Raw genomic sequence first — 25,779 nt, 5'->3', positions numbered from 1 at the left:
CTTGTTTTCCACAGCTGTCCAAAATGGGATACTCGTATTGCACTCTTGTTTGTTACCAAACACTGACTGCGATCGCTTCTATTGCAAACTGCACCAAACTAGACTTGAAAAACCAACTAACTGCCCTCCTCTGGTCCACGGCAGTATCAATATCTGACTGTCCTTTTGATCGCTCAAATATAATAATTTTATTGTTTGCCTCATCTACACTTTTCTTTAAGTCCTTTTCTAGAAAGAATCTCTTTGACGTTCCTTCTAGATTCTTATTTTGTTTTCTCTCTCTTTCTTTGTTCTGGAAGCTTCTCTACCCGTTACAATATATATATATTGGATGTCCCAAATAAAACTCTGCACCGATGTTTAGAAAAATCTAATTTATTATATTTCAATAAAACGATAGAAACAGGAATAAAACTTATAGCGATAAATTTTTATTTACAGAGATGCTCAAAACTGCTTCCGACTACGCCTGAAATATTTGAAAATACATATTGAAGCACCAAAGGATTGACTGCATTTACAAGTTCAGTTATATTATATTTCAGTTCATCGATGGTTTATAATTGTTCTTGTATACAGATTTTTTAGTACTCCCGTAAATAAAAATCAATATGTATAAAATTTCAATGGCCAGATGATCTTTCAAACGAACCGATCCCTGAAAACTTAATACGGCAATTTAGCAAAACGCTGGCAGCGTGCGCAATTGCTCCATCTTGTTGGACGTATGGTCCAGAAATTTCTTTCTCATTTAATCGGCCGATAAAAGAATAAATGATATCACACGCCGCAATAATGTTCTAAGTGTACTGTGTTTTGGAAAACCGAATGAATATCCACTAGCGATATAGCACACCAAACTCCAGTTTTTTCACGATGTAATTATTGTTCTAAGATCTCATGAGGATTACTCACAGATCCCAGCTGATTGTTCTGGTTGTTGTTATGACCTAATAAATGAAACCGTATTTCATCTGAAAAGAATGTACATCGAGAATGTATTCTTTTATATTTATAAAATCAAAAAACCATGGCAGTATTCAACACGTTTGAGAAAATCAGTGTCATGTAACCAGCGCCCTGAAGTTATTCTATGCGGGTGTAGTTTTAACTGTTTAATCGGTGCTCTTTCACCCAGAGGTCCCAGGTTCAAATCCTGGTCAGGCATGGCATTTTCACACACGCTACAAATCATTCATCACATCCTCTTAAGCAATACTTAACTGTGGTCTCGGAGATTAAAATAAAATAAAAGAAAAACTCAGTGCTCTTTGCATATTACTCCTTGAGATTTTTGCTTGTTGTGTCAATTTTTTCATAAATTTGTTTGATCTTTGGCCTTCCGATCAGAAATATCATCCGACTTTTCCTCTGTCAAGATACATGTTCTTGCAGACTTGTGCACGTCTTTGACAGATTTCTGCACAATCACAACCACAACAAATCATATTTTCAACCAAAAAAATGCAGGCTTCAAGAGTTAAAACTGTTGTCACACACTGGAACCAAAAGAGCAAACAAAAGCTTCACCGGTTTTGGAAATGAAAAACCGTCGTCGACAATGAAATATGGAAATAAGGTGTGAACTAACTACTGACAAAAACAGATTAAATTATATTTTAATGATCGAGATCCAGATCCTTTTGTTTAGATGCACAGTTAATTTGAGGCCCTAGTGTGTGTGTGTGTGTGTGTGCGTGTGCGTGCGCGCGCGCGCATGCGTGCACTTGTATGCATGCACATGTGTAAAATCGGCTCAATTGGAGCAAGAATGGCAGTTGGAATGGTCACGCTCATGAGTCGGGGATTGGACTAAAAGACTAATCCCTGATATAGGTAGGTGGTATGGAAGTAGACGCGGAAACGTTGACTTCTATATGACACAGTTATTATCGGGGCATGGATCTTTCGGGCAGTACCTAGCCAGAATTGGAAAAAGGGACACACCACAATGTGTTTATTGTGAGGAAACAGATAATGCGGAGCACACTATATTTGTATGTCCTAGATGGGCTGAAAACAGGAGGGTAATTATAACAAATCGATTAACACCGGATAATCTAATTAATTGGATGGTACAAAATCAAGAGAACCGGGACTGGTTCAGAAGGTTTGCCGGAGAGATCCTGAGAACTAAGGAAGAAGGGGGCGGTAGACTGTGATTAAGTTAAGTAGGGAAGGGTGGACAGTCTCTCCGTGGAGGGCCCGTATGCCCTGGTATGCGGGTTCCTGCGAAAGGGGATAACTCCAGGGGAGATGGGAATAAAAGAAAAGACCGAGTCCCGGACGGCGGTGTTTCTCCCTGCGGGCGTCTAGGCGCTTTGTGGGGTGGGTACCGTCGGTTAGAGGCATAGGCGTAAAGACCGAGACCCGGTTCCCTGCGGAAGGGCTGGGGGACGGCATCGCCGGACCTTGGCCCTAACGCGGGGAATTAGAGGCAGGCAAAAAATAAAACAAAAGATCCAAGACCGGTGGGGCCAACCTGCCGTGCCGGATGTAAAGCCGGTGGATGGGGAACGCCCCCTTTGAGTAGAAGGACACTCTCCCCGACTGAGTATACTTAAATGGATATCCGGTCGGGGAGAGTAGGGAAAAAAGAAAAGAAAAAAAAACATGTGTAAAATGATAATAAAAAAATATTAGAAGCTCATATAAATAAATTAAAAATAATAATTATGTGAATTAGTAAATATGTAAATAATAAATAAATTAGTAAATAATATGCTGATCTCTGTGGCAAAATAATAGCATCTCTGCTTTCCATCTGGAAGGTTCTGGGTTCAAATCCTGGTCATGCTCAGCATTTTCTGTACTCCAGAAAATGTTGATCCTTCATCAGTAACTTTAATCGGGTGAGTCGCCTGTTGTTACTAAAATAAATAAATAATCAGTAATATCTTCAATAAAAAAAAAAATTTAAATGTTTTGTATTTATGGAAATTATTTAACGTTTAACAAAAATTTTAAAGTTTTATTAAGTTAGAATTTAATTTAAAACAAATAGCAACGTAGGCGCATTACAGCCCTTTTTCATACACTGAAGTATTGCGCAGAGTTAAACAAAAATAATCTTATTGTCTGGTTTCACGGAAAGAATACAGTTTTTGTTTTTTTAAGAATAAGCAATCATTGTTTTTAGTAAGTTTCTTTAATCATAAATAATACAATCGTGTGGATAAGTTAGAACTTTTAATTTACTGAGTATTATTAAACATTCATATATATGGGTGGCCAACACTGATATGTAAGCCCCTGTAGCAGAAACGATAAGACGTAATACTGATACGACTACTAATTTTTTTGTCTGAAAACACTTGTTCCGACTTTTAAAGTAGCTCAAAGCTTTAATATTATATTTTAAACATAAGTATACATAGGTAAAATAAATAATTAGGAATGACAAAACGTTTAAATTTTATTAAGACGGTTCGATTCAGAACAGTATGATTTGATTTTTTTGTAAATAAAATAATATTGTCTACCTCTAAAAGTTATCATTTACCAAAAATTTCCAGATATTTCATATTTGGGCCAGAAAAGATAATTAAATACTATCTACAATATCCCCTGTTCTATGTGTTCAAGTGAAGCTGTATGTTAGTATCGATATAAAAAAAAATAAATGTTTTTACTACAGTGATTGTTATTATGATAAGTATATATCTTAAAAGTAACAATGTTGTATTATATAAAGAAATAATAAATGGTAAACTCATCGGCTTCTTTAATCTTTAAACATTGTCATATATGTGTTAAAAAACCCCATCCTGTTATTAAAACTTACTGCAATCTATAAATTCGATTACAGTGTGTGTGACATATTATCATAATTATATAATAATTAAATTTGAGGCGAAAAATAACCCAGTCATCTAAAAAATCTTACTTTAGGGATCCTAAGAAAGTTTTTTTGAACTTGTGGGAACCAGTAAGTAATTCTGTCTTATATTAAGCCTTTAATACGCAGATTTACTTTAAGTTATGACTGATGAAGATACTTAAGTTTTTACACATTTTAAAATTGTAACGTATATTGTATATTTTAATTCAAAAGTGTATGCTTTTTTCTGTTACCAGGTTTTTTTTCAAATTGGGAAAATATCCACTATACAATAATAATTATGTCATATCTGTGATTTGTTTTCCTTTTACGTATTTTAATTGTTAAAAAAGTTCTTTTTTCTTAATATTGGAATTTGTACGTTCAGTTAATTCATCATTATTCGGTACGTATTTCGATTTAAAAAAAAGTCGTGACGATAACCTTTTTTTAATAATAAATATAATTATTGGCATACGCAAATATAATTTGTTAGTTTAAATGTAGATATCGATCGTACTTAAATACAGCAGTTCTGCAATCGTTAAGTGTAAATAGGAAAAATATTGAACTGTGTTTGGCCTGATGGTTTAGTTTGTTGCCACAAGATGTCACTGTTTTGTGAGAAGAGAATGTTGAACAGTTCATGAACATCAGCTGATTCGACTTCGTATTGTATTGATATATGTTTATTCGTCGTTCTGTAGTGAACAAAGAAATTTGATGAAATTTACGCGCGTTTAATAATTTTATTTAATTGTGATAATATATAAATCGTGTGAATTAGTATTTATAGTATATTATTATGTAGATTTGTGCAGTTGGATACGTTTTATTGACAGTTTAGTTAGAGTTTACTCAGGTACGCATTCAACAACTATTTTTGATATTTACGTATTTGGTATATAGTTATTTACTTCCTTTTGTTTTAATTCTATCGATGTTTATTTTTGGAAATAATCAAGGAGACGTAGAAACTGCCTAGTGAATACTATTCGATCAGCTCTTGTTAACAAAATACTCGCTAATAAGTTTACTATTAATTGATACGATACCAGCTTTATTTTTTATGGTTTTAAATAATCGAGGAAGTAAAAAATCGTTTCATCGATACTGATGGATGTTAGAAAAAACACGTGCACCAAATAGTGTTTCGCTTCATTTATTTTCTTTCATACCTTTGTATGAAACGATTATATTGTGTTGTGTACTATGAAGTTATTTAATTAGTGTTAAAATAATGAAATTTATTGGAAAAAAGTTCAAAATGATGCTTTACCATATAAATAAGTTCAAAAAGATAAACGTTTTGATTGAGAATATTTTAATTGAAATTAATTTATTCACACAATATAAAGATAAAACAAAAAAAAAATAGTTATTTGTTTTTAATGTATGAAATAAAGTCATCCTATTAAAATATCTGTGTAATATAAAATATAATACTTATATAAGTATATATACTATTTATATTCATTTTTTTTTAATTTATGAAAATTGATAATTTCTGGAAAATAATTTTTTTTTTCATTTTCATCCCCTTTTCTTTAGATTCAGATAGAATATAGACTGTTGTCTGGTGAGAAGATTAATATTTATATTTATTTTACATAGTCTTTAAAAATCAAAATTAGTATTAAATTTAATGTCTTTCAACCCAAGTCATGCCTTACTAAATTCTATTTTCTGAGCGGATTATTTTTTCTTTGTTTTCATCTTCATCCTTCTTATGTATATTGTAGCCTAGCCCACGTATTGAACAGATACAGAATTATTGAAAACAATTGATGAAAAACACTTCTCCATGCCAAAACCTTCAAGTGTTTAAAATTTTTATTTTTAATTTATTTCATGAATATTAATACAAAAAATAATATTAAACTTGAGAAAAAAATGTATTTGTAAATTAAAATTTATTTTATTTATCACTTATATTAAAAAAATTGGTCTGAAACGTATTTCCAGACCATCCGGTGGCTTTTCATTGGCCTCATTTTTTTATTTTATTCCTTGGAATGACCAACAGATAACACAAGCATGATCAGACCCTAAACTTAAGTCTCTTTAGAAAGATCCTCATTAATCTTTAATCGAGTAACTTTCTGAGGTTATTACTTACAGGAAAATCATTTTGAAAGTTCCATTGATGCCTATATCTATGGAATATTTCAAGCAGAATAAAAAAAATTCAGCCCAATCCATCCAGTAGAAAGACTGGACAGACTGGATATAGGTTTTTAGCACGTATTTTACATTTGGTAGGAAAGGAAAGAGAAAAACATGGAGGTTGGTGTTGAGACATGTGAAAGGAATGGGGCTTTAGCCATCATTTTATAAATTCAAAAAAATTGTTAAATTTTTTTATTGTTAAAAGCATTTAATTACCCTTTAACTTTCTTTTTTATTACTTCCTTCTATGAACTAAAGGAAGTATTGTGATTGCAAAAAATTTTGGTTTTCAGATTTCAACAAAAATTTCCATTTTGACCATCCCTGAATCCATTTATACTAGTTTCGGCATTATTCTGTACATTTGTTTCTCGCATAACACGGAAATGGATTAGCTGTAGAAAGTTGAAATTTTGGATTTAGGACTATTGTAACATCCATTTGTGCACCTCCCCTTTTGATTGCAATTGACTGGACCAAAACTGTCCGACTGCAGTAATAAGCCTTCACTGAGAGCTTTTTAACAATATATCAAAAGTGGTACTTATTTTCATCGGTTCCAGAGTTATAGCCAAATAAAATTTTAATTAATGAAATATTTGGATCTTGTTAGGGAAATGCACATCGGTTTGAATCAGACTTCATCTCCTTTTTTTTAAAAATATATTGTTAAATATATATTAATTACATTGTTTTGTTTAGTAATAATTAACCTCTTATTGTAAAAATTTTGATAAATAATATTCAATAATAACAATAAAAAAAGAAAATATGAAAAAATATCAGAAGTTATTAATAAATACAATTTTATGTACTTTTCATTTTAAAAAAATATTTATATGTAATTTAACAGACAAAGGAAGTCATGTGGTGTCCCCATCAGATTTTTTATTTATCCTTTTTTTTAATCTTGTTTAGTTTTGAATTAAATTTTTTTATTATTAAATTCATACCCTTGATGGCATGTTTCTACCCATCAGTTGTAGTTTCTGCCAAAAGAAAACAATGTCATTGATAATTCTTTGTATTTCAATTTTTTTGTCCATGGACGCTTAGTCTGTTCTAAACTTTTTCTCTTTTATGTTATAATTTCTCTTACATATACAGTGCATATCTGCCAGATTAAAAAGCACTATTGCTGAATGGCCGAAAGGACAGACTTAAGGGGAATCATGCCAGCAGAAGAATGGACGACAAATTTTGCAACTTTACCGGTTCAAATTTTATCATATTTATAATCAAAAAAAGATCATATTGCAATCCAAAACTCTGTTCTCTTTCAAAGAACTTAAACTTTTAATATATATCTCCTAATAAATAAATAAATGTTCTATTCACTAATACTTAAGTATTCATATAAATATTTTAAAATAATTTCCCCGTAAAAATTTGAATCTTAAAATTTTCAAAAACCTTTTAAAATATTGATTTTTATAATTTACTGGGTTATTAATTTGCTTTGAAATTTAATTCTTTAAATTTAATTTTTTTTATTGTTTTTCCCCGTACCTATTTTATATTGCACTGCGAATAGTTTGTTTGATAACATTCAAAATAATGTGGCTTAATTCAAAAATGTTGGCTTAAAAAAAGACTATTTGAGAGTAAAAAACCTTTTCTCCCTGGTCTTAATATTTCCTAACTATCCTTCTTTTTGCTATTGAATTTCATTTTTTGTTTTACTATTGTTTATATTTATCCTGAATTCTCCCTTAGAAATAAATCTATTTCAGCGTGTCTTTTAACTGCAGCTTTGATTTCTGCCAAAAGAGCGACATTGTCGACGAATCTTAATGGCTTTTATTTTTTCTCCTCTGCTAGTTACCCCACTCTGAAGTTAGTTTTTCAGTTTCTGTGTATTAGTTAAAAAGCGATGACAGTAGATCTATTTTTAAAATAGATCTATTGTAATTCTTATCTATTTCTAATTCTTGTTCTGCTCATTTTTAATTCAGCGTTTGGCTTTCTTCATCTTCTAATAACAGTCACCTGATTTCTTGTATAGATTATAAATAACTCTTCTTTCCTGACATTTAGCTCAAAATTTCTATAAATTTTAAATTTTTTATTATATGCTTTTTCCAGATTTACAAATGTATGTCGCTTTATTAATTTTAACTTCTTTCTAAAATTAATGCGATGGGCATGAATCATCTATCTGTCTTTACGTTAATGTCCAATACTAATTGAATATTAAATTTAAATAAATAAAGTGATTGATTACCTTCTACTGTGAATTCTGTTTCTCATCTGTTGATGTTTGTTTGTTTTCTTAATGAATTATTTTCAGTTTAGGAAGTTACATTATATTGATTCTTTAAACACGTCTCTGAGAGTCTTTGAATATTGTAATACAGTAGATATGTAGGTTGTTTGTCTTTCTTTTGTTGATGTAATTTCCTTATTTTCTATTTTTTGAGAATTGTGATCATTGTACTCTTTATAGTCATTGTAAAAAACATTAGTATTTTATAGTGTTTTAATTCTTCTTTAAAATCATCAATGTGATGAGGTGGAAGAGTTATTAATTTGTTAATTAAGCTGTTGTATGTTTTTTTTTTAAAATAAATAGTACAGGCTAGCCTGAATATTAATATCTTTAATTTTAGGTTTTCTGCATATTTCATGTTTGAATTCGCCTTATTCAACATTCCCTGTTAGCATAATAATTTTTAATCGTGCAATGAAGAGTATGTATTTTTTAATTTTATGTTTTTACTATTAATATTTCATGATCTTCTTGAAGTAATATTTTGATAGATCTGTTGATGGAATGTGTATTCTGAAATCCATCATTTACTAGATGGATAAAGAAAATGAACTCTCTTGCGACTGGATACTACTATAAACCAAAATTTTTGATTGTATTTGTTAATAAAAATACAACCTGTTTCACAAAATGTTTAACTACCTTCTCACTGTGGGTTTCACTTCTTATAATTTTCATTGAAAATAACAAAAGAATTTTTCTTGATTGCATTTCCCATGCAAAATGGTTAAATAAGGTTTTGTAACCTCATTCAATAATTAGTCATCAGCACTTAATAATTAAATTTGTGTGCGCAGGTGGAATTGAGTTTCTCATTTCAGCTGTAATCTCTTATGTATTAGTGAATTATTGTATGTCGATAGAACTGTGATAAATAAAAAGCTAGTGTCAAACTATTTACAACTGAAGTGAAGATGAATTTTTAATTAGTTAAAGAAAGTTTGATGGTTATATGTATATAACCATCATTTTTACCTTTATGTGCTTTACCTGCTTTTCCGTAAATGTAATCTAAGTATAAATATGTATACTGCTAAAAATTTGAGTGGCACGTGTTTTATGTTCGAAAATTGTTTCAATTTACTTTGCTGCTATTTATGAAACTATTATTCACTGATATAGTTTTTTTTTTCACAGGATTTTCTACTGGTGTGGGATAAATATTTATGTTCATCGTGTGTTAATTATGGCTTCATAATAATCATTATAGTATTTGATAATATATACATAATATTTATTTGATAACATTTTAGAAATGGAGGTAAGTGGTTTTTTATATATAATTAATAAAATTTATTATTTTTTGTTTGGTAGTGAATGTGATATGATAATTTTTGTTTGACATACATAATAATTGTGTCAATTTATATTTGTTATCTTTGTTGGTACGATTAAGTTATGGTATTTTGTCATGTGGTCTGAATTTTTCCTGATATTTTTTTGTGCTGTTCAAAGTATTATTAATATTTATTAAAGAATTTTATAATGAAGTAAACCGCCTGTGTTTATCAGTAAATTCATGGGCATTTAATTTTAATTGTAATGAAGTAATTTTTAACTCGTACTATAAATATAGGTGTCTATGAGAAGTATGAAATTTTAAAAATTTAATATTTTAAAAATAATTAAATTAATTTATTGTGACATTTAATATTAAAAAGTTTGTTCCAACGATTTTGGTTCTTAAATACTAACACGTAAGGAGGATGCATTAAATTTTTCCTTAAAGTATGCTATATGATTGCTTCCTGAAGTTATATTTTTATTTGAATTTGAAGCAGCCATAAGACAATCAGTATTTTATGAAAGTTATGTGTGCATGAACTAATAGGAAAAAGTAATTATTTTTATCTCAGGTTTCACAAAGTTATACACAGAGGTAATTTTGTTCAATAGTAATCTGATATATGACGCTTATAAATTATGGTTCTGATAGCATCTGTTATTTTGCTTAAGGATTGGTCAGGAATAATTTGTATGAAGGATTCTTTTGCGTGTAAATTCCACTGACGGTCTCTTTGTTACGGAAGATTAACTGTGCATTATTTTTCTTTTTTATAAATTACGATTTTGTTGACTTCTGCTATAAAACTACAAGGGGTCACAATATATAATGCACATTTGCTCATAACACAAATGAAAAGAGATAGTCAATTGAGGCAATTACGTCGTAAAAGTACACTTTATTTGCTACAAAAACTTAACATTTATTTTTGTATGTAATCTCCATTTACAGCTATGCATCTCACAGTGGGGACCGGCTTTCTCATTTTATAATTTAAGATTTGAGACGATTTTTCTTGATCCATGCCACACTGCATTTTCAGTTCATCTGTGGTAAAATGAATCCTCATAATATCCCTCTTTTAATTGCAGAAAGAAGTAAAAATCGCACGGCCCACAATCCAGTAAGTATGGAGAATACTTCTTCTGAAGTATTCAACTTCAGAAGAGCCTCAGTGGTTACATGAAATGCGTGTTGCTGAGCATTACTGAGTTACAGAACTATTGGCTCTGTGGATGGCAAACACTTGACACACATTTCCTAACGGTGTCTTTGTATTGCGTAGAATATACCCATCTTCCAGGTTGTCAGTTTGGAATCCTAGAACACTGTTGAGAAAAGGATTCTGTTTTGAATTTTTTGAATGTAGCGAATTACAGCGCAGGTATTCCCCTTTCTGCCATTTTTCTTCTGAGTTGTAATGATGCTCCCAGATTTCATCTTCCTCACCTGTAATGATGTTTCAGAAACTTTTCACAACATCCATTTTGGTTTTTCTTTACTGTGAGTTTGTGTGGCACCCACCGTGGACAAATTTTATGATAGTTATTAGTCATTCAATAATGTGTCCTACTCGTACTTTCAATATGCCAGTCTGTATTATTTGTACTCCTGTTACATTCCAGTAAGAATCAGATTTCAGCTGTCTCTCCGTATTACTATCAGTTCTTTGATAAGGATGTTGTAAACTAATATGCAAGCGTCGTGTAGTTTTAATTAAAAAGTGTGAGTGTTTCTGTTATGTGTAATTAAATAAGCAGCACGATTATTTTAAAATTTTAAAACGATATTTATTAATGAGAACATAATGATTAACTGAAATGTAATGAACTAATTGAACGTAATAATATTATTGTAGGAACTCTCCTCATCATCGATCCAATTCTTGATTCTATAGTTGGCTTACAGTTGATATATTGAACGTTGGGATACAACAGGTCTCCCACGCTTGTTGAAAAAATGTTGAATTTATATACACGTTTAGTGATTTAAATTGTTAAAGTATAAAAAGGATACGTCGTAGTCTTTCAGTTTTGTTGGCAGTCTACATTCCCTTTCTGATTGTCTCTAAATAGGTTGTTGCTGTACTCCCGATTGCTCTTGAGTTGTTGCATGGTCTTGGGAGCCACGGGGTGGAGCCCCTTTGGGGTATCTCTTCTTGGTTCGTCATATGTGTGTAGTTACTGAGCAATTGTCACTGTTTTCTTTGGTTTTGAATCTATAGAGACGAATAGTAATTGATCGATGTGTTTCTTCAGGGAATGTCGCCATCGAGCCTAACCATATAGTGAAGTTTTCAAAGTTTCTGGACTACAGTTCCGAGTCTCCACATTGGTTTGCCAGCGGAGGGGTACCACCTTGCTTGTACTTGATGTCCCATGGGTAGTTGATGTGCTCTGGGAGTGATGTTGGAAGGTGATGGTGTGTGTGGTGGTGGTGGTGGTTTCAGAAGGTCTAATATTCGTTTTGTTGTTCTTCGGAATAATTAGGAGGGTGGCTCCCTCCAAAAGGTCTCACCTTTCCTTGATGTGCGAAAGGTCACAATGACACCAACTGACAGGAACAAGAAAAATGTGCTAACTGTGGTGATCGAACATTCAGTTCGATCTTGAGAATGCCCAACTTTTATGGAAGAGAAGGTAATCCTAGAAATCTGTACCGAGCACAAGCTTTCTTTCCCAGCCGCCCGAGAGAATATAAAAAGACGTTAAGCTCCGAAACCTTGTTAAACCGGATGACTCCTTTACTACTGCGACATCAATTAAAGCTCCTATAAATGCAGGCAACCTGCAGTACGGATCCTGCAGAGAACTGAAAAAGCTTCTTCAGGTGTTATTTGATCAGGTTGCTTCACTTACTGCAGCTGTCTCTGACTTAACAAGGATGAATAAGAAGTCTGTAGTTGCTGCTGGTGAAGCTAACAATAGCGGGATCCCCCGGAAAGTTACTAAGTCAGGGGTTTATTTAAGCGCAACCTGAGTTCACTACGGGAACTAGGACTAATTTCGTTGTTGCGAACAACATGTTTGGTGGTATGTTGTGTTATTTTGCCTCGAATTACGAGACGTTCACGAAATTGGCTCATAACAAGTAGAACTAGGCGCGGGGTTCGCGCTTCCGCGAGCTCGGTTAGCTAGTTCAGAGGGAGACGATGTAGGACATTCAAGATGTCCGGACGAGGCCTAAGCGAAGGCAATAAGTTGAGTTATTAAATCACCGATGCAAATGTCTACCGCGAGGCATTTGCATCAGTGGCATCCCAACGAGGCCAGGCTTATTACTATGAGATGTAAAAAGTCAGAGGGCGATAGACGACTCCCGTTAAAGCCCAATAGGGCAAGGAACGGAGGGGGGGTGGCGACCGGAACGTCACTAGGCGGGTGTCTTGACCTCAGGGCATCATAGTTTTTTTAAACCAAAAAATTCGAAAAAGAAAAACCGAATCACTTACAACTAAATTTTTCTTACATATTTATCTGTATTTTTGTAGTTGATTTTATGAACATTTTTCAGTGGAACGTTAGAGGTCTTCGGTCCTACATTGAAGATGTTAGAATGTTGATGCGCGCACAAGAACCATTAATAAAGTGCTTCCAAGAAATGCACCTATTACAGCAAGATGCGGTAACATTCAGAGGCTATACGTATGAGAGATACGATTGTCTTGTAGATAGTAGAGAGAGTGCTGACTGATGTTGCTATTTTCATGCGGAATGAGGTGTCGGCTCCAAGGCTACCACTAGCTACCCTCATTCCTGCTGTTGCTGTAAAAATCTCAGTCCCGTTTAAATTGCATATCTACAATTTGTATCTCTCGCAGAACTGTGAGTTTGGTGCTGTAGAAATATAAAATCTCTCGCAAATTTTTCAATGCCCAACATGTCTCCTGGGGCTAATCTTTCTGTTCTGCTCAGGAAATACGATAAACAGAGTCAGATAAAACTTGGATCTTTATCTTTTGAATGTGGTCATACACATTTACGTCTTCATTTTCTGGGACACTGTCGAACATAGATCTTTCCTTATGTTCACCAAATCTACTCCCTCGTCTTAATCGTCTGTGACGACCTTCACGGCAGTGACTACAGGTCAATTATTATAACCACTGGTGTCGACAGCAAGACGAATAAAAGGCTACGGAGATGGATTGTTGAAAAGGCAGATCGGAACGGTTACCATAAAGCCTTCCCATCACAGTATTACGATGGTGCAGACGCCCTTGACGAACTTACATCTCTTACGTCTCTAGTACTTGACAATGCTAATAGATATATTCCACAAACATCGGGAAACCCAAGACGTCTTTCTGTTCCTTGGTGGAAACGAAATGCTATCGGCAATCGACGAAAGGCACTGCGAAAATTTAACCGCAGGCCTACAAATGAACACTTAGATTTATACCGTAAGACTAGAACTGTATGTCGTCGAGTATTCTTGGACGCTAAGAGGAAGTCTTGGAGGAAATACGTGGACACCATCTCACGCACTACTCCTACGTCCGTACAATTTGCGGATCACCAAAACAATCCATTCTCGGACTTATTCGTGAAGGAGAACCCCTTACATCACCTTCTTCAGCGGCAAGTAACTTGGTAGATTCTTTCCGTTCGGTGTCTCTCATCTCATCATACAGTAACGAATTTCAGAGATACAAAATACAGAGGGAAGTACTACCGTTCGGCGTTGATGATTCGGTCGGTGAATTAAACGCTCCACTTTCATTCAACTAGTTGTCACACGCACTTAAAAACTCACGTAATACCTCCCCTGGACCTGACAACATTCGTCTCTGTATGATCTCGCACCTTCCAAATTCAGCACTGCAACGCCTATTATTTATTTATAATGGTTTATTCTCCTCGCAAATTTTCCGTTCGGTCTGTTCAGAAGCCATTGTCATACCAGCGCTTAAGCCTGGTAAAGACAAAGGAAGCCCCTCAAGTTACCGTCCTATCTCCTTGATAAGCGTCTTATGGAAAGTAACGGGGAGAATGGTGAACCTCAGGCTCACATGGTTCTTAGAGAGAAATGGCCTTTTATCCTCAAAGCAGTGTAGTTTCCGATAAGGACGATCATCCTTTGACCGTTAAGCTATTCAGAACGCTTTCCTGCTACCCCAGCGCCTCGTCGCTATCTTCTTTGATATCACGAGGGCGTCGATACGGCCTGGCGACGTGTTATCCAAAATACCCTCGAAGAACGGGGAGTAAAGGGCAACACTCGGGCTTTTATCACAGGTTTCTTAAATGACCGAACTTTCAGTGTTCGTGTTCGATTCTGTATCGGGTAGCGTCACTTTAGAGAATGGAGTCCCTCAAGAAAGTGTTTTAAGCGCCACTTTGTTCGCTATAGCTGTCAACGGTATTAGTGATTGTGTGTGCACCCACCTGTACACAACAGGTATAACCGTATATATTACGTCTCGTTCAACGGACATAGCATAGAGACTACTACAGAACACAATATTTCGCCTTGAAGCTTGGTCCAAGGTGAGAAAACAAAATGTGTAGTCTCTTCTCGCTTGCGGAAACCGACTGCTCCGCAAGTTTTTCTCAACCGAGAACAAATTACTATCGCTCTTGATATCAAGTTTTTAGGTTTGATTTTTGATAACCGTCTTAAGCAGGTCAAACACATCAAAGAACTAAAAACAAAAAGGTTTCAAACCGCTAGATATGCTACAAGTTGGGGAGCCGATAGGTCATGTACGATGCGATCTTATTATTCCTTAGTTCATTCCCGTTTAGATTACTGTTGTTGAGCGCGTAATACCGCGCTGAAAACGTTAGATGCTGTACACCGTTTCTTTCTACGTCGTGTTACAGGTGCTTTTAGATCAAGCTCTGTCACTAGCGTACTTGTGGAGTGCGGTGAACCATCACTTTGGGATAGACGCGACCGACTTTCAGCATCTTACTTTGCCCGTCTTAAAGGACAACCGAATTACCCGGCTTTTATCGCAGTTCTTGCGAATCCTAATTTACAAAGATTCGAGGACCATCCACGATCCACTGCACCTATGGTTGTCCGTATCCGGCGGTTCTACAGCTTTTAAACGTAGACGTACGTGCTATTTTTTCAACGTATCCCTGTTCGTATCCGCCGTGGAGAATCAACCTTATAAATTTTATTTTTTATCTCACCGTATATAAGAAAAATGAACACCACTTATCGTCTTTCAGCAAAATTTTCACCATATCCTTTTCAGAATAAACCCGGACGCACCATTGATTCCCAAAGTGGTCCAGGTGGACCCCCAGGGGTCCACGGGAGACTCGACGGGGGTCTACGTTGGCGTGACAAAAAAATAGGGGTTCACAATTCGTAAGCGGGGGTCCACGAAAATTCATCTGATTTCGATAGTGAAGAACTAAAATATTGGCTTGACTTTGCGTATCGATCTAAGCAGATAATGTTTTGAGAAGCTCGGCGACTGCTACTTGTTAAAACTTGCGTATTCCATATTCAGTACAACGTACGTGTCGAGACTTGCAAAGCGCCGCCGTCGCCGTCCGCAACGCTTGTTCAGACGTGCAAAGGGACGAAATACGACTTGTGGTGTGTGTGCTAGCAATCTTGCATCAACTTGTTGGATTCTTCACTAATATAAATACGATTGCCAAGGATAAACGTTACTCGTTTGTTTCCGGAATTTCGAAAAGAAAAGTAAAGCGAATAGATGTTAGCGTTTGCCAGTGTCGGAAAAAGTAGTAAGTACTTACCTTCTTTTTTGTTATACTTACTTTTATTTTATTTATTGTTTATTTATTGATTGGACAATTTATTGTACACGTCAGTAAACAAAAAATGCACAAATTACAAAAAGATACGTAGGTACAAAAGGCGAGGCTTATTCCTAAAAGAAATCTCTTCCGTTTAAGGATTTATTAATTTTTGGTCTAAATTTTTTTTCAGATATATAAAAAAAAACTATTGGAATCGACTTAAAAACTGATCCTGAACATACCATTTCCCGGTTGTAACCCTTATTCTGTAACGCGTTGTATATTTTCATAAATTGTACCTTCCTTCTTTTTCCTGTTTAGCCTCCGGTAACTACCGTGTAGATAATACTTCAGAGGATGAATGAGGATGATATGTATGAGTGTAAATGAAATTGTACCTGTCTTTACATACTCGTAATGCGCATCAAAGTAATAAATAAACGATTAAAATCGCAGAGTTGTGATATCAAAATATTGGTTATTTAAAAGTATTTTCTATAGAATTTACAGAAATATATCAAAATATAATTAATGAAAAAATGTTTTACATCGCATTAAAATCGGTTCAGCCATTTTCATAAAACTTTATTATGGATCTTACCGATTTATTGCTTTTAATAATTAGAATAGGTTTGCCGCTGGTACTTTATTTCATTGCGATAATTAATTAATCCTATTCTGTTAAAATAGTCATATCCTGTTAAGTAAGACCGCTTGAGATTACTAAAACAAAGTTTTCTTTTTATTTACCGGTAGGTAACCGATACGAAACACGGCTGAATCTAAGAAGAAATGTCGACCGTACAGTGTTGATTATTGAAAATTTGGATTTCTTCCATCAAAGGCAGACAAGCGATTGCCTATGCCTTTTGTGCAGCAAAATTTTGAGCAATGACTATGAAACCGTCGAAGCTCGAAGATCATCTAAGAAGGTGTCATCCTGATAAAATAGGTAAAGATTTGAAATATTTTCAAACATTGAAGGAAAAATATGAAAAGAGACCTACCGTGCACAGTATGTTCGCTTCAACGTCTGAAAGTAACGATGATGGCTTGCGGGCATCGTACAATATTTCATTACTTATAGCGAAATCTGTACTTCTAGCACACCATTGGAGAACAGTTACTCTTACCCGCTGTTGAAGAGGTTTTAAAAACTGTTCTGCATAAATCTCCATTTGACATACTCAAAAGAATTCCTTTGAGTAACAACACTGTACAAAGACGTATTGATGAAATGAGCTCTGATATTGAAAGTTTCTTGTGTAATTATCTGCAAACAACTCAATTTTCTATTCGACTGGACCAGTCAACTTTACCTGGTAATGAAGCATTATTATCGGCATATGTTCGATTTGTTATGGACGAAGAAATTCATGAAGAGCTACTATTCGCGAAAACTTTGGAAACGGACACTAAAGGTGAGTCAATATTTAATGTCCTGAGTGATTTTTTTTAACGAAAAATCAATTCCATTCACAAACGTCATTTCGGTGGCAACAGATGGAGCTCCTGCCATGGTCGGGCGATATCGTGGGTTTATAAGCCATCTTAAAAGAATTATACCAGAGGTAACTGCAATTCACTGTGTCATCCACCGACAACACCTAGTAGCGAAAAATCTGAGTGATAGATTGCACCAATCGCTTCGACTTGTAATTAATTTTGTTAACAAGATAAGAAGCGATGCATTGAATACGCGTTTATTTGCCCAATTGTGCGATGAAAATGATGACTTCCAACGATCGCTCTTAAATACTGAAGTAAGCTGGTTGTCGAAAGGTGCATGTTTAACAAGATTTTACTCAGTTTTTGAATCGGTTTTAGACTTTCTGGAAGGTAAAGATTCAGATTTAAAAGAAACCTGATCACTTTGAAAGCTGACATCGCGTATTTGACAGATTTATTCCAAAAATTTAATGACATTAACTTACAATTACAAGGGGACAGTCTCAATTTAATAAAAACAAAGGGTGTAATTTCAGCTTTTCTTGGAAAATTGAAATTTACGAAGCACAATATTAGTCGGCGCGTATTTTCCCAGTTTTCAAACTTGTCACAGGTAGAATGCCTTGATAAGGATATTCAGACATACGTTCAACATTTAATCGCCCTGCATGATGACTTCAAAATCAGATTTGAAGATATTCTGACGATGGAAATACCACCACGGATCATAAATTCCATTTGATGAAACGGAAGTGGAGAATGTGATATTACAAGAGGAGCTACTCGAGCTTAGCACTAATGAGGAGCTGAAGGTGAAATTTAAGAGGGTATCAAACATTTCGGCTGCAGGCAGAAATACCAGAAAAATATCCTGGACTGTGGGGAATTGCGAGAAAGCTTTTGATAGCGTTTCCCTCGTCATATCTTGTCGAAAAAAGTTTTAGTGTCGTTACAAACCTTTTTATAAAAAAAAAGGAGCAGATTCAATATCACAGAACGGGGAGATTTGCGCTTATTCCTAACAAAACTGAAGCCAAATATTGATAATTTGCTGTCAATCCATCAAGTACATCCCTCCCATTAAAATTGTAACTATTTTGTGATCGTCATTGTAGAAGTTACATTACGTTATTAATGTTTAATTTGAATTATATTACAATTTTATTATATTGCATTGCAATATGATAACAATAATAATAATTTAATAGTGTAACGATTACATATTTGAATAAATGCAACACAAAAAAATATACTATTTTTCTTTTGCTTTTTAACCACTCTGAACGGGAAGTTTTCTAAATAAAATAAGTGAGAATCGATTGCTTTCTTGTGCTGCGAGTAGATGTCAAAAATGTAAAGTTGCATTTGACATCCACTCACAGCACAGTCGATCGAAAATTAACCGATCGATTCTCACTTTTTTTTTCGGAAGCTGTTAGTTCGTGGAACTCAGCCGTAATGCAAATTTTCATAGTTAGATCTAATCTTCACATTTTCCGTCGACTGGAAATACGGTAGAAATGTAGGACCACCGGAACAAGCAAAGCGGTCTATGAGAAAAATAAGTTTGGGAACCTCTGCTATGCACAGGTGGATCGAAACAGAATGTTGCCATTGGATGCGCATTTATTAGTAATAGCAGAATTTATATGTTTGGTCTGCCTAATGTTACAAGTATTACTGCAGAACTGTACGTCATCAATAAAGCTTTAAATATCGTTAAACCAAAATACCGTCATATCCTTATTTGCAGCGATTCGTTTAGTGCACTCCAAGCTTTGGAAGATTTTTATTCTAGACGTCCGTCGGTCATCGAAATTTATAACGCAATCGCCGAATCGAACCGTCGTAACGCACAAGTGAGTTTCTGTTGTAGGAATTGTGGGCGATGAACGCGCAGATTCTGCTGCTAGGGACGCATGTAGTCAACCTTCTTTCACCAATCGCGTTACTGCATGCGATTTCAGCGATTATGTAAAATACGCTCTTCGGACAAAGTAACTGGACTGCCGCGGTGAATAATAAACTCCGATACGTTAAAACCCCCGTGTTGCCGTGGAACTCGTTTTTTAGTAAACTCCGTCGACAGGAAGTAGTACTTTGTCGATTGCGGTTAGGCCATACAAGAGTCGCACACGGATGTCTAGTGCCAAAAGTAAATGCACCAACATGCGTACGATGCAACTGCCGCTTGACTGTGCGCCGCATTCTTGTGGATCGCATTTGTTATGCGGAATTGCGTCGTAAATTTAAATTGTCCAGGAACATTCGTCAAATCCTGGGCGATAATAAGGAAGTTTTGGACCGGTTCTTTTTATATCTTAGATGTATTAATATTTTACATACCTTTTAATAGTGGTGTTCTTTTTTTTTACTGTTACTTGTTAGATTTTCAATTATATTTTCTTCTGTTATCCGAGAAGGAGCCTTTTACACTCCAATTTATTTTTAAGTTTTTTATCTGTGATAGTAGTTATATTTATTTTTTACCGATAAAAGTTTTAAGTTTTTACGTTTTTTTTTTATTGATATTTTATCTGTTGTTATTATTAGTTAAGTTTTAGCCTTTTTATATTTTACGTTTTTAACTTAGATTTTATTATTTTTTTTCATTTTTTAGTCTACCCGTTAAGTTGGAGCCCTTTACACCTCTCTTGGACTTTGTTAAATAATTTTTAGTTTTGGTTTGATTTTACGTTTTTAATTTTACGCTTATTTCTAATTTTAGTTTTTTTTTCGTCTTCAGTCATTTGACTGGTTTGATGCAGCACTCCAAAATTCCCTATCTAGTGCTAGTCGTTTCATTTCGGTATACCCCCTACATCCTACATCCCTAACAATTTGTTATACATATTCCAAACGTGGCCTGCCTACACAATTTTTTCCTTCTACCTGTCCTTCCAGTATTAAAGCGACTATTCCAGGATGCCGTAGTATGTAGCCTATAAGTCTGTCTCTTCTTTTAACTATATTTTTCCAAATACTTCTTTCTTCATCTATTTGCCGCAACACCTCTTCATTTGTCACTTTATCCGCCCGTCTGCTTTTAAACATTCTCCTACAGTACCGCATTTCAAAAGCTTCTAATCTTTTCTTCTCGGGTACTCCGATCGTCCAAGTTTCACTTCCATATAAAGCGACACTCCAAACATATACTTTCAAAAATCTTTTCCTGACATTTAAATTAATTTTTGATTAAACAAATTATATTTCTGACTGAAGGCTCGTTTCGCTTGTGGCACTTCTGAACACTTTTCTTTAATCCACTCTTCCTGTTTATAGCACTTCTTAATTGTCGATAGATCCTTTTACTTTCTTCATCACTAGCATTCTTATATTTTCTAAGTTCATCCATCAGCTGCAATATATCGTCTGACACCGGAGGTTTTCCACCGGTTCTCTTTGTTCCGCCTAAGTTCGCTTCTGCTGATAGAATTTCCTTTTTAACATTCTCCCATTTCTTCGTCTACATTTTCTACCTTATCTTTTTTACTCAGACCTGTTGCGATGTCCTCCTCAAAAATCTTCTTTACCTCCTCTTCCTCAAGTTTCTCTAAATTCCACCGATTCATCTGACACCTTTTCTTCAGATTTTTAAACCCCAATCTACATTTCATTATCACCAAATTATGGTCGCTATCAATGTCTGCTCCAGCGTAAGTTTTACAATCGACGAGTTGATTTCTAAATCTTTGCTTAACCGTGATATAATCTATCTGATACCTTGCAGTATCGCCTGGCTTTTTCCAAGTGTATATTCTTCTATTATGATTTTTAAATTGGGTGTTGGCAATTACTAAATTATACTTCGTGCAAAACTCTATAAGTCGCTCCCCTCTTTCATTCCTTTTGCCCAGCCCGTATTCACCCACTATATTTCCTTCCTTGCCTTTTCCAATGCTTGCATTCCAATCTCCAACTATTATTAAATTTTCATCTCCTTTTACGTGTTTAATTGCTTCATCAATTTCTTCGTATACACTTGCCTGCCCGTTATTTGAAGCCGAGTTAATTATTCTAAAATCACCTGACCAAAAGTCGCCTTCCTCTTTCCATCGAACCTCATTAATTCCTACTACATCCACATTTACCCTATCCATTTCCCTTTTTAAATTTTCTAACCTACCGTCCTTCTTTAGACTTCTAACATTCCACGCTCCGACTCGTAGAATGTTATTTTTTAATTTTCTGGTGAGCCCTTCCTTAGTAGTGCCCACCCGGAGATCCGAACGGGGGACTGGTTTATCTCCGGAATATTTTACCGAGGAAGGCGCCTCCATCATTGCTATATGAAAATGCAGAGAGCTACATTTTCTTGGAAAAAAAGCACCTGTAGTTTTCCATCGCTTTCAGCTTCGCAGTACTCAGAGGACCTAGCGATGTTGATATGGCCGTTTAAGTCGTCCTGACTTACGCCCTTAACAACTACTGAAAGAGCTGCTGCCCTCTTTCAGGAATCATTCCTTAGTCTGGCTCTCAACAGATACCTCTCCGATACGGTTGCACCTTCGGTCCAGCTACTCTGTATCACTGAGCACTCAAGCCTCCTCACCGACGGCAAGGTCTCATGATTCATAGAGGAAGCAAGGTCTCATAATTTTAGATTTAAGACTGTGATACTAGTTTTAAGTCTCTTTTAAAAAAGAAAGTTTTCTGTGATATTAGCGGTAAGTTTTTGTTTTAATTTTTTAGTTTCGATGTTTTAGTTTTTTAGCTATTTATTTATTTATTTATTTTTTCCTCAATAAAATTTTATATCCGGGCGATAACGCTATGGTGTTTTTCGCCCGCCAAAAAAAAACCTTTCGGTCTAGATTCCACAATATTTCATTTATCAGCAGTCTTAGTCGTTTTAAGAAAATAAGATCTTGTCATTTGGATTAGAGCTTTTACTTTGCGATTTCTGTCCGATGATTGAAAAATATTCGTCATCGCATTAGAGATATACGTTTTATCGCACACCTCTTCATTTTTATCATTTGAAAGTTTTTAGACTTTTTTAATAGTATTGTAGTTTTGAATTTCACGCCGTACTTTACTAGGATTATTTCTAATTCCGGCCTCATTAGACCGGTCGACCTGCTCTTATAACTTGTGTGATAATTTTCTAATTCTCTGTTTTCTAAATGTCTTCTAAGACGCAAATACTCGTTTTTCTTCGGTTCTGGTTGAACGTAAGAGCGCTGTAGTTATGCTAGATTTCTATCTCTAATCGAACTCATAAGTACAGCCGCTTCGACGCGTTTTATTATTTTACCCGACAGATTTTTAGCGCGTTTGTCGGGTCACCGTCGGCAAATGGAGCCTGCAATTATAGCTCGGTTATTTTAGGTTCAGAATTAGGTAAACCTTGAGTTTTATTGCGCTCTTAGGAAATACTTGCTATTATTGAAAGCTGCGAATTCCAGTTAAAGGTACAGATTTTGATAATATATAATCTACACAAGTTTTACCGTCACCGTCCGCTTTTATCGGTTTATCGATCACCGGCAGATATCGACAAAATATCAACATCCTAGTCCTCCGCAAGCGTACGTATTCCATCATTACTGTTACTTAGCGGTAAGTAGACCGATAAATATTTATTAAATAGGTCGAAGTCAGAGCACGGAGGTGTAATCGTATCTTTGATTTTAATCGACCATATTCACCGATCTGCAACCACCCTTTCCGGAATAAAATAAATTTCTTAATGTAGACGATAGTTCCTTCGCTTCCATAGAACTTACTTTCACCGTGTATTATATATATCGGCATTATCGATTTCCCTCTTCTCGGAGCAGTTTTATATATATCTTAATGTAGGTTAAGAGCGCCTAAAATTTTTTATTAAAAAATTGTGCTTTGAAACGAGCAACCGTTATTTTCCCCGATTCAAAATGTATTATGACTCGAATTAGTTTTTTTTCAAGCCGTCTTCGGTACATCTGTGTTTTGGATTAAATTCATCACTACCTATCGCTTACGTAGAGTTTATATAAATATCGATTCCGGTTTTTAAAAATTCAAGTCTCGATTTAAACGACTCCGGTGCTTTTGTATCGGAAGCATTATGATTTATATTCTATCGATTATTGAATTAATTTTATTTAGCGATTTGTATTTTATTTCGAATTAGTTTTACTCGTTTCTTATCTTCGCGTTCGTAAATTAATTATTCTTACGCGTTAATATTAATTATAACCGTATCTTTTTTTGCCGCTCGTATCTAGTATATTTTGCGGTTTTTCTCCATGGAAAAAAGTCCGCATTTCTATTTCTGCGGTAACAGAATAGCAAACCTATCTTTCCCTACGCGTGTTATTTATAATTAATGCGCTTGCTTATTTAATCAAAAGCTTTGTCTTTTCACGTTATTCTCTGTAAATTTAAACTCTCGTCGAATTACGATTAACTTAACATCTTAGAATTTTTACAAAAGCACCGTTAACATTAACGTAATAGTCGGTAATGACATCGATGTCGTACATTCCTTTGGGTTCTGGTTAAGAACCGTACCTGTTTCTTCGTAATTTCATAGCCGTTCATTTATCGAACCTATGAACTGCATACGCGGTGGTCTTCTCGGGTAACCCGGAGGTCGTCTTTACACCCTCTAACCGATTACATCTGACAGTCATCAGCCAGGCCTCGGTCGGGATACCACCGATGTAAATGCCTCGGCAGATGTTTGCATCGGTGAAATACAAATCAAATTAGGCCTCAAACGGACATCTTCGCATCCAACCTAACGCGATTCCCTCAAACTTATTGACCGAGACCGCGGAAGCGCGGACCCCGCTCCCAGTCCAAATTTCACAACACCGTTCGTGACTGTGAATTCCTCAGAAAGCGAACGAATTGTACGTTAAATCGGTGCTATACTCGCACCGATCAAAATTATGTTTTACGTAACATAGAAATTCAGATCTACATCCAATTAAGTCGACAAAATCGGGCCGCCTAGCAAAGGGAACGTAATCTCATTCCGGTCCGCGCAGGAGCCGGGGACAAACTCCCCCGTTCACACCCGGTCCGATCGTGGAGTCTCGCGCGGCATTACCGAGTCACAAGTCAGCACACTATCGCGGTATAGTTAGCTTTTTTAATAAAACGACGACTATTTTTAGCTTCGGTGCGGTTGTTTTTTTTTTTTTAATAAAAATCGCAAAGCATGTCGTACACTGTTTCACGATAATCAGTAACAGGTAGACTGTCGTCGCTCGGGTATTCAGACGCTTTAAAATTTCTTGTCTCTTTTCACGAATCGGATACTATTATTATTATTTAATTGTTAGCGGATAAAAGGGCCCCCCTACTTTTCAGTCGTTCAGATGATTTGGACTTACTCTTTTATTTTTCTTTTATTCGGTTCGATCGGCAGCATTGCATTTTACGCTTTGTGTGCAGTACAGTATTTTGTTTTGAACTCTGACGTCACAACTTGTGACTGTTCCTGAAATCTCGATGTTGTCGATATTCGAAATCCAAACCCTTCCGTTTACGAATAAATTCCATTTAAAGAAATTTAAGCGGTCCGAGTAGCTTATTCGTTTATTTACGATCACAGCCGCGGCAGCAGCCGAACATTTCGATACGGTATTGTCAGTAAATCTCGTGTTTGGAGTTGGAGTCTCTGTATTTTTTTTTAACACTGATGACCGTCGTGCCAAATTTCATCCGAATCGGCCCGTTCGATCTGGAGAAGTCAAAAAAAACACGTATATCCTGCTAATATGTTTCGAGCTAAAATTGTGTCCTTCGGTAAGGAGATCGTGGCGTCAAAATCTGAAGAACGTATATACATCTTCTGGAAAATGTTACGGGCTTTTTTTTATTACGTCTTGGATTGAGGAATCATCGAGAAACGTCGACGTTCGTAAAAAACCCACACGATATGCGACTAAACAGATATGCGATTAAATTATGAATCTGTGTATATCGACAGTATGACGTTTTAATTTCTTAGTATTTGAACTTACACGCAATACCACAAAATTGCGTATTCATTTTCTGAGAAAGATAACAGAAAGTAAATGTTACAACAAAGTTATTCTTATTCGTCGATGACGGTACTGCTGAT

General features: G+C 35.1%; 1 protein-coding gene across 2 annotated transcripts in view; it reads left to right on the top strand.

The window, feature by feature from the left end:
- Positions 1–4,409: 4,409 nt before the first annotated feature.
- LOC142333958 (tripartite motif-containing protein 3-like) overlaps positions 4,410–25,779 on the top strand; it is a 92,390-nt gene continuing 71,020 nt past the window's right edge. For both annotated transcript variants that reach the window (XM_075381603.1, XM_075381602.1), the window contains exons 1-2: positions 4,410–4,682; positions 9,396–9,519. Coding sequence is in view for 1 of the 2 variants with exons in the window: in XM_075381602.1 (XP_075237717.1) it covers positions 9,514–9,519 (6 nt within the window). In the remaining variant the exon portion in view is untranslated. The remainder of the gene's footprint in view (positions 4,683–9,395; positions 9,520–25,779) is intronic.

Source organism: Lycorma delicatula, chromosome 13 (assembly GCF_047948215.1).
Source record: "Lycorma delicatula isolate Av1 chromosome 13, ASM4794821v1, whole genome shotgun sequence".
Lineage (NCBI taxonomy): Eukaryota > Metazoa > Arthropoda > Insecta > Hemiptera > Fulgoridae > Lycorma > Lycorma delicatula.
Note: the sequence above shows the minus strand (reverse complement) of the source record. Positions and strands in the feature narration are given on the sequence as shown.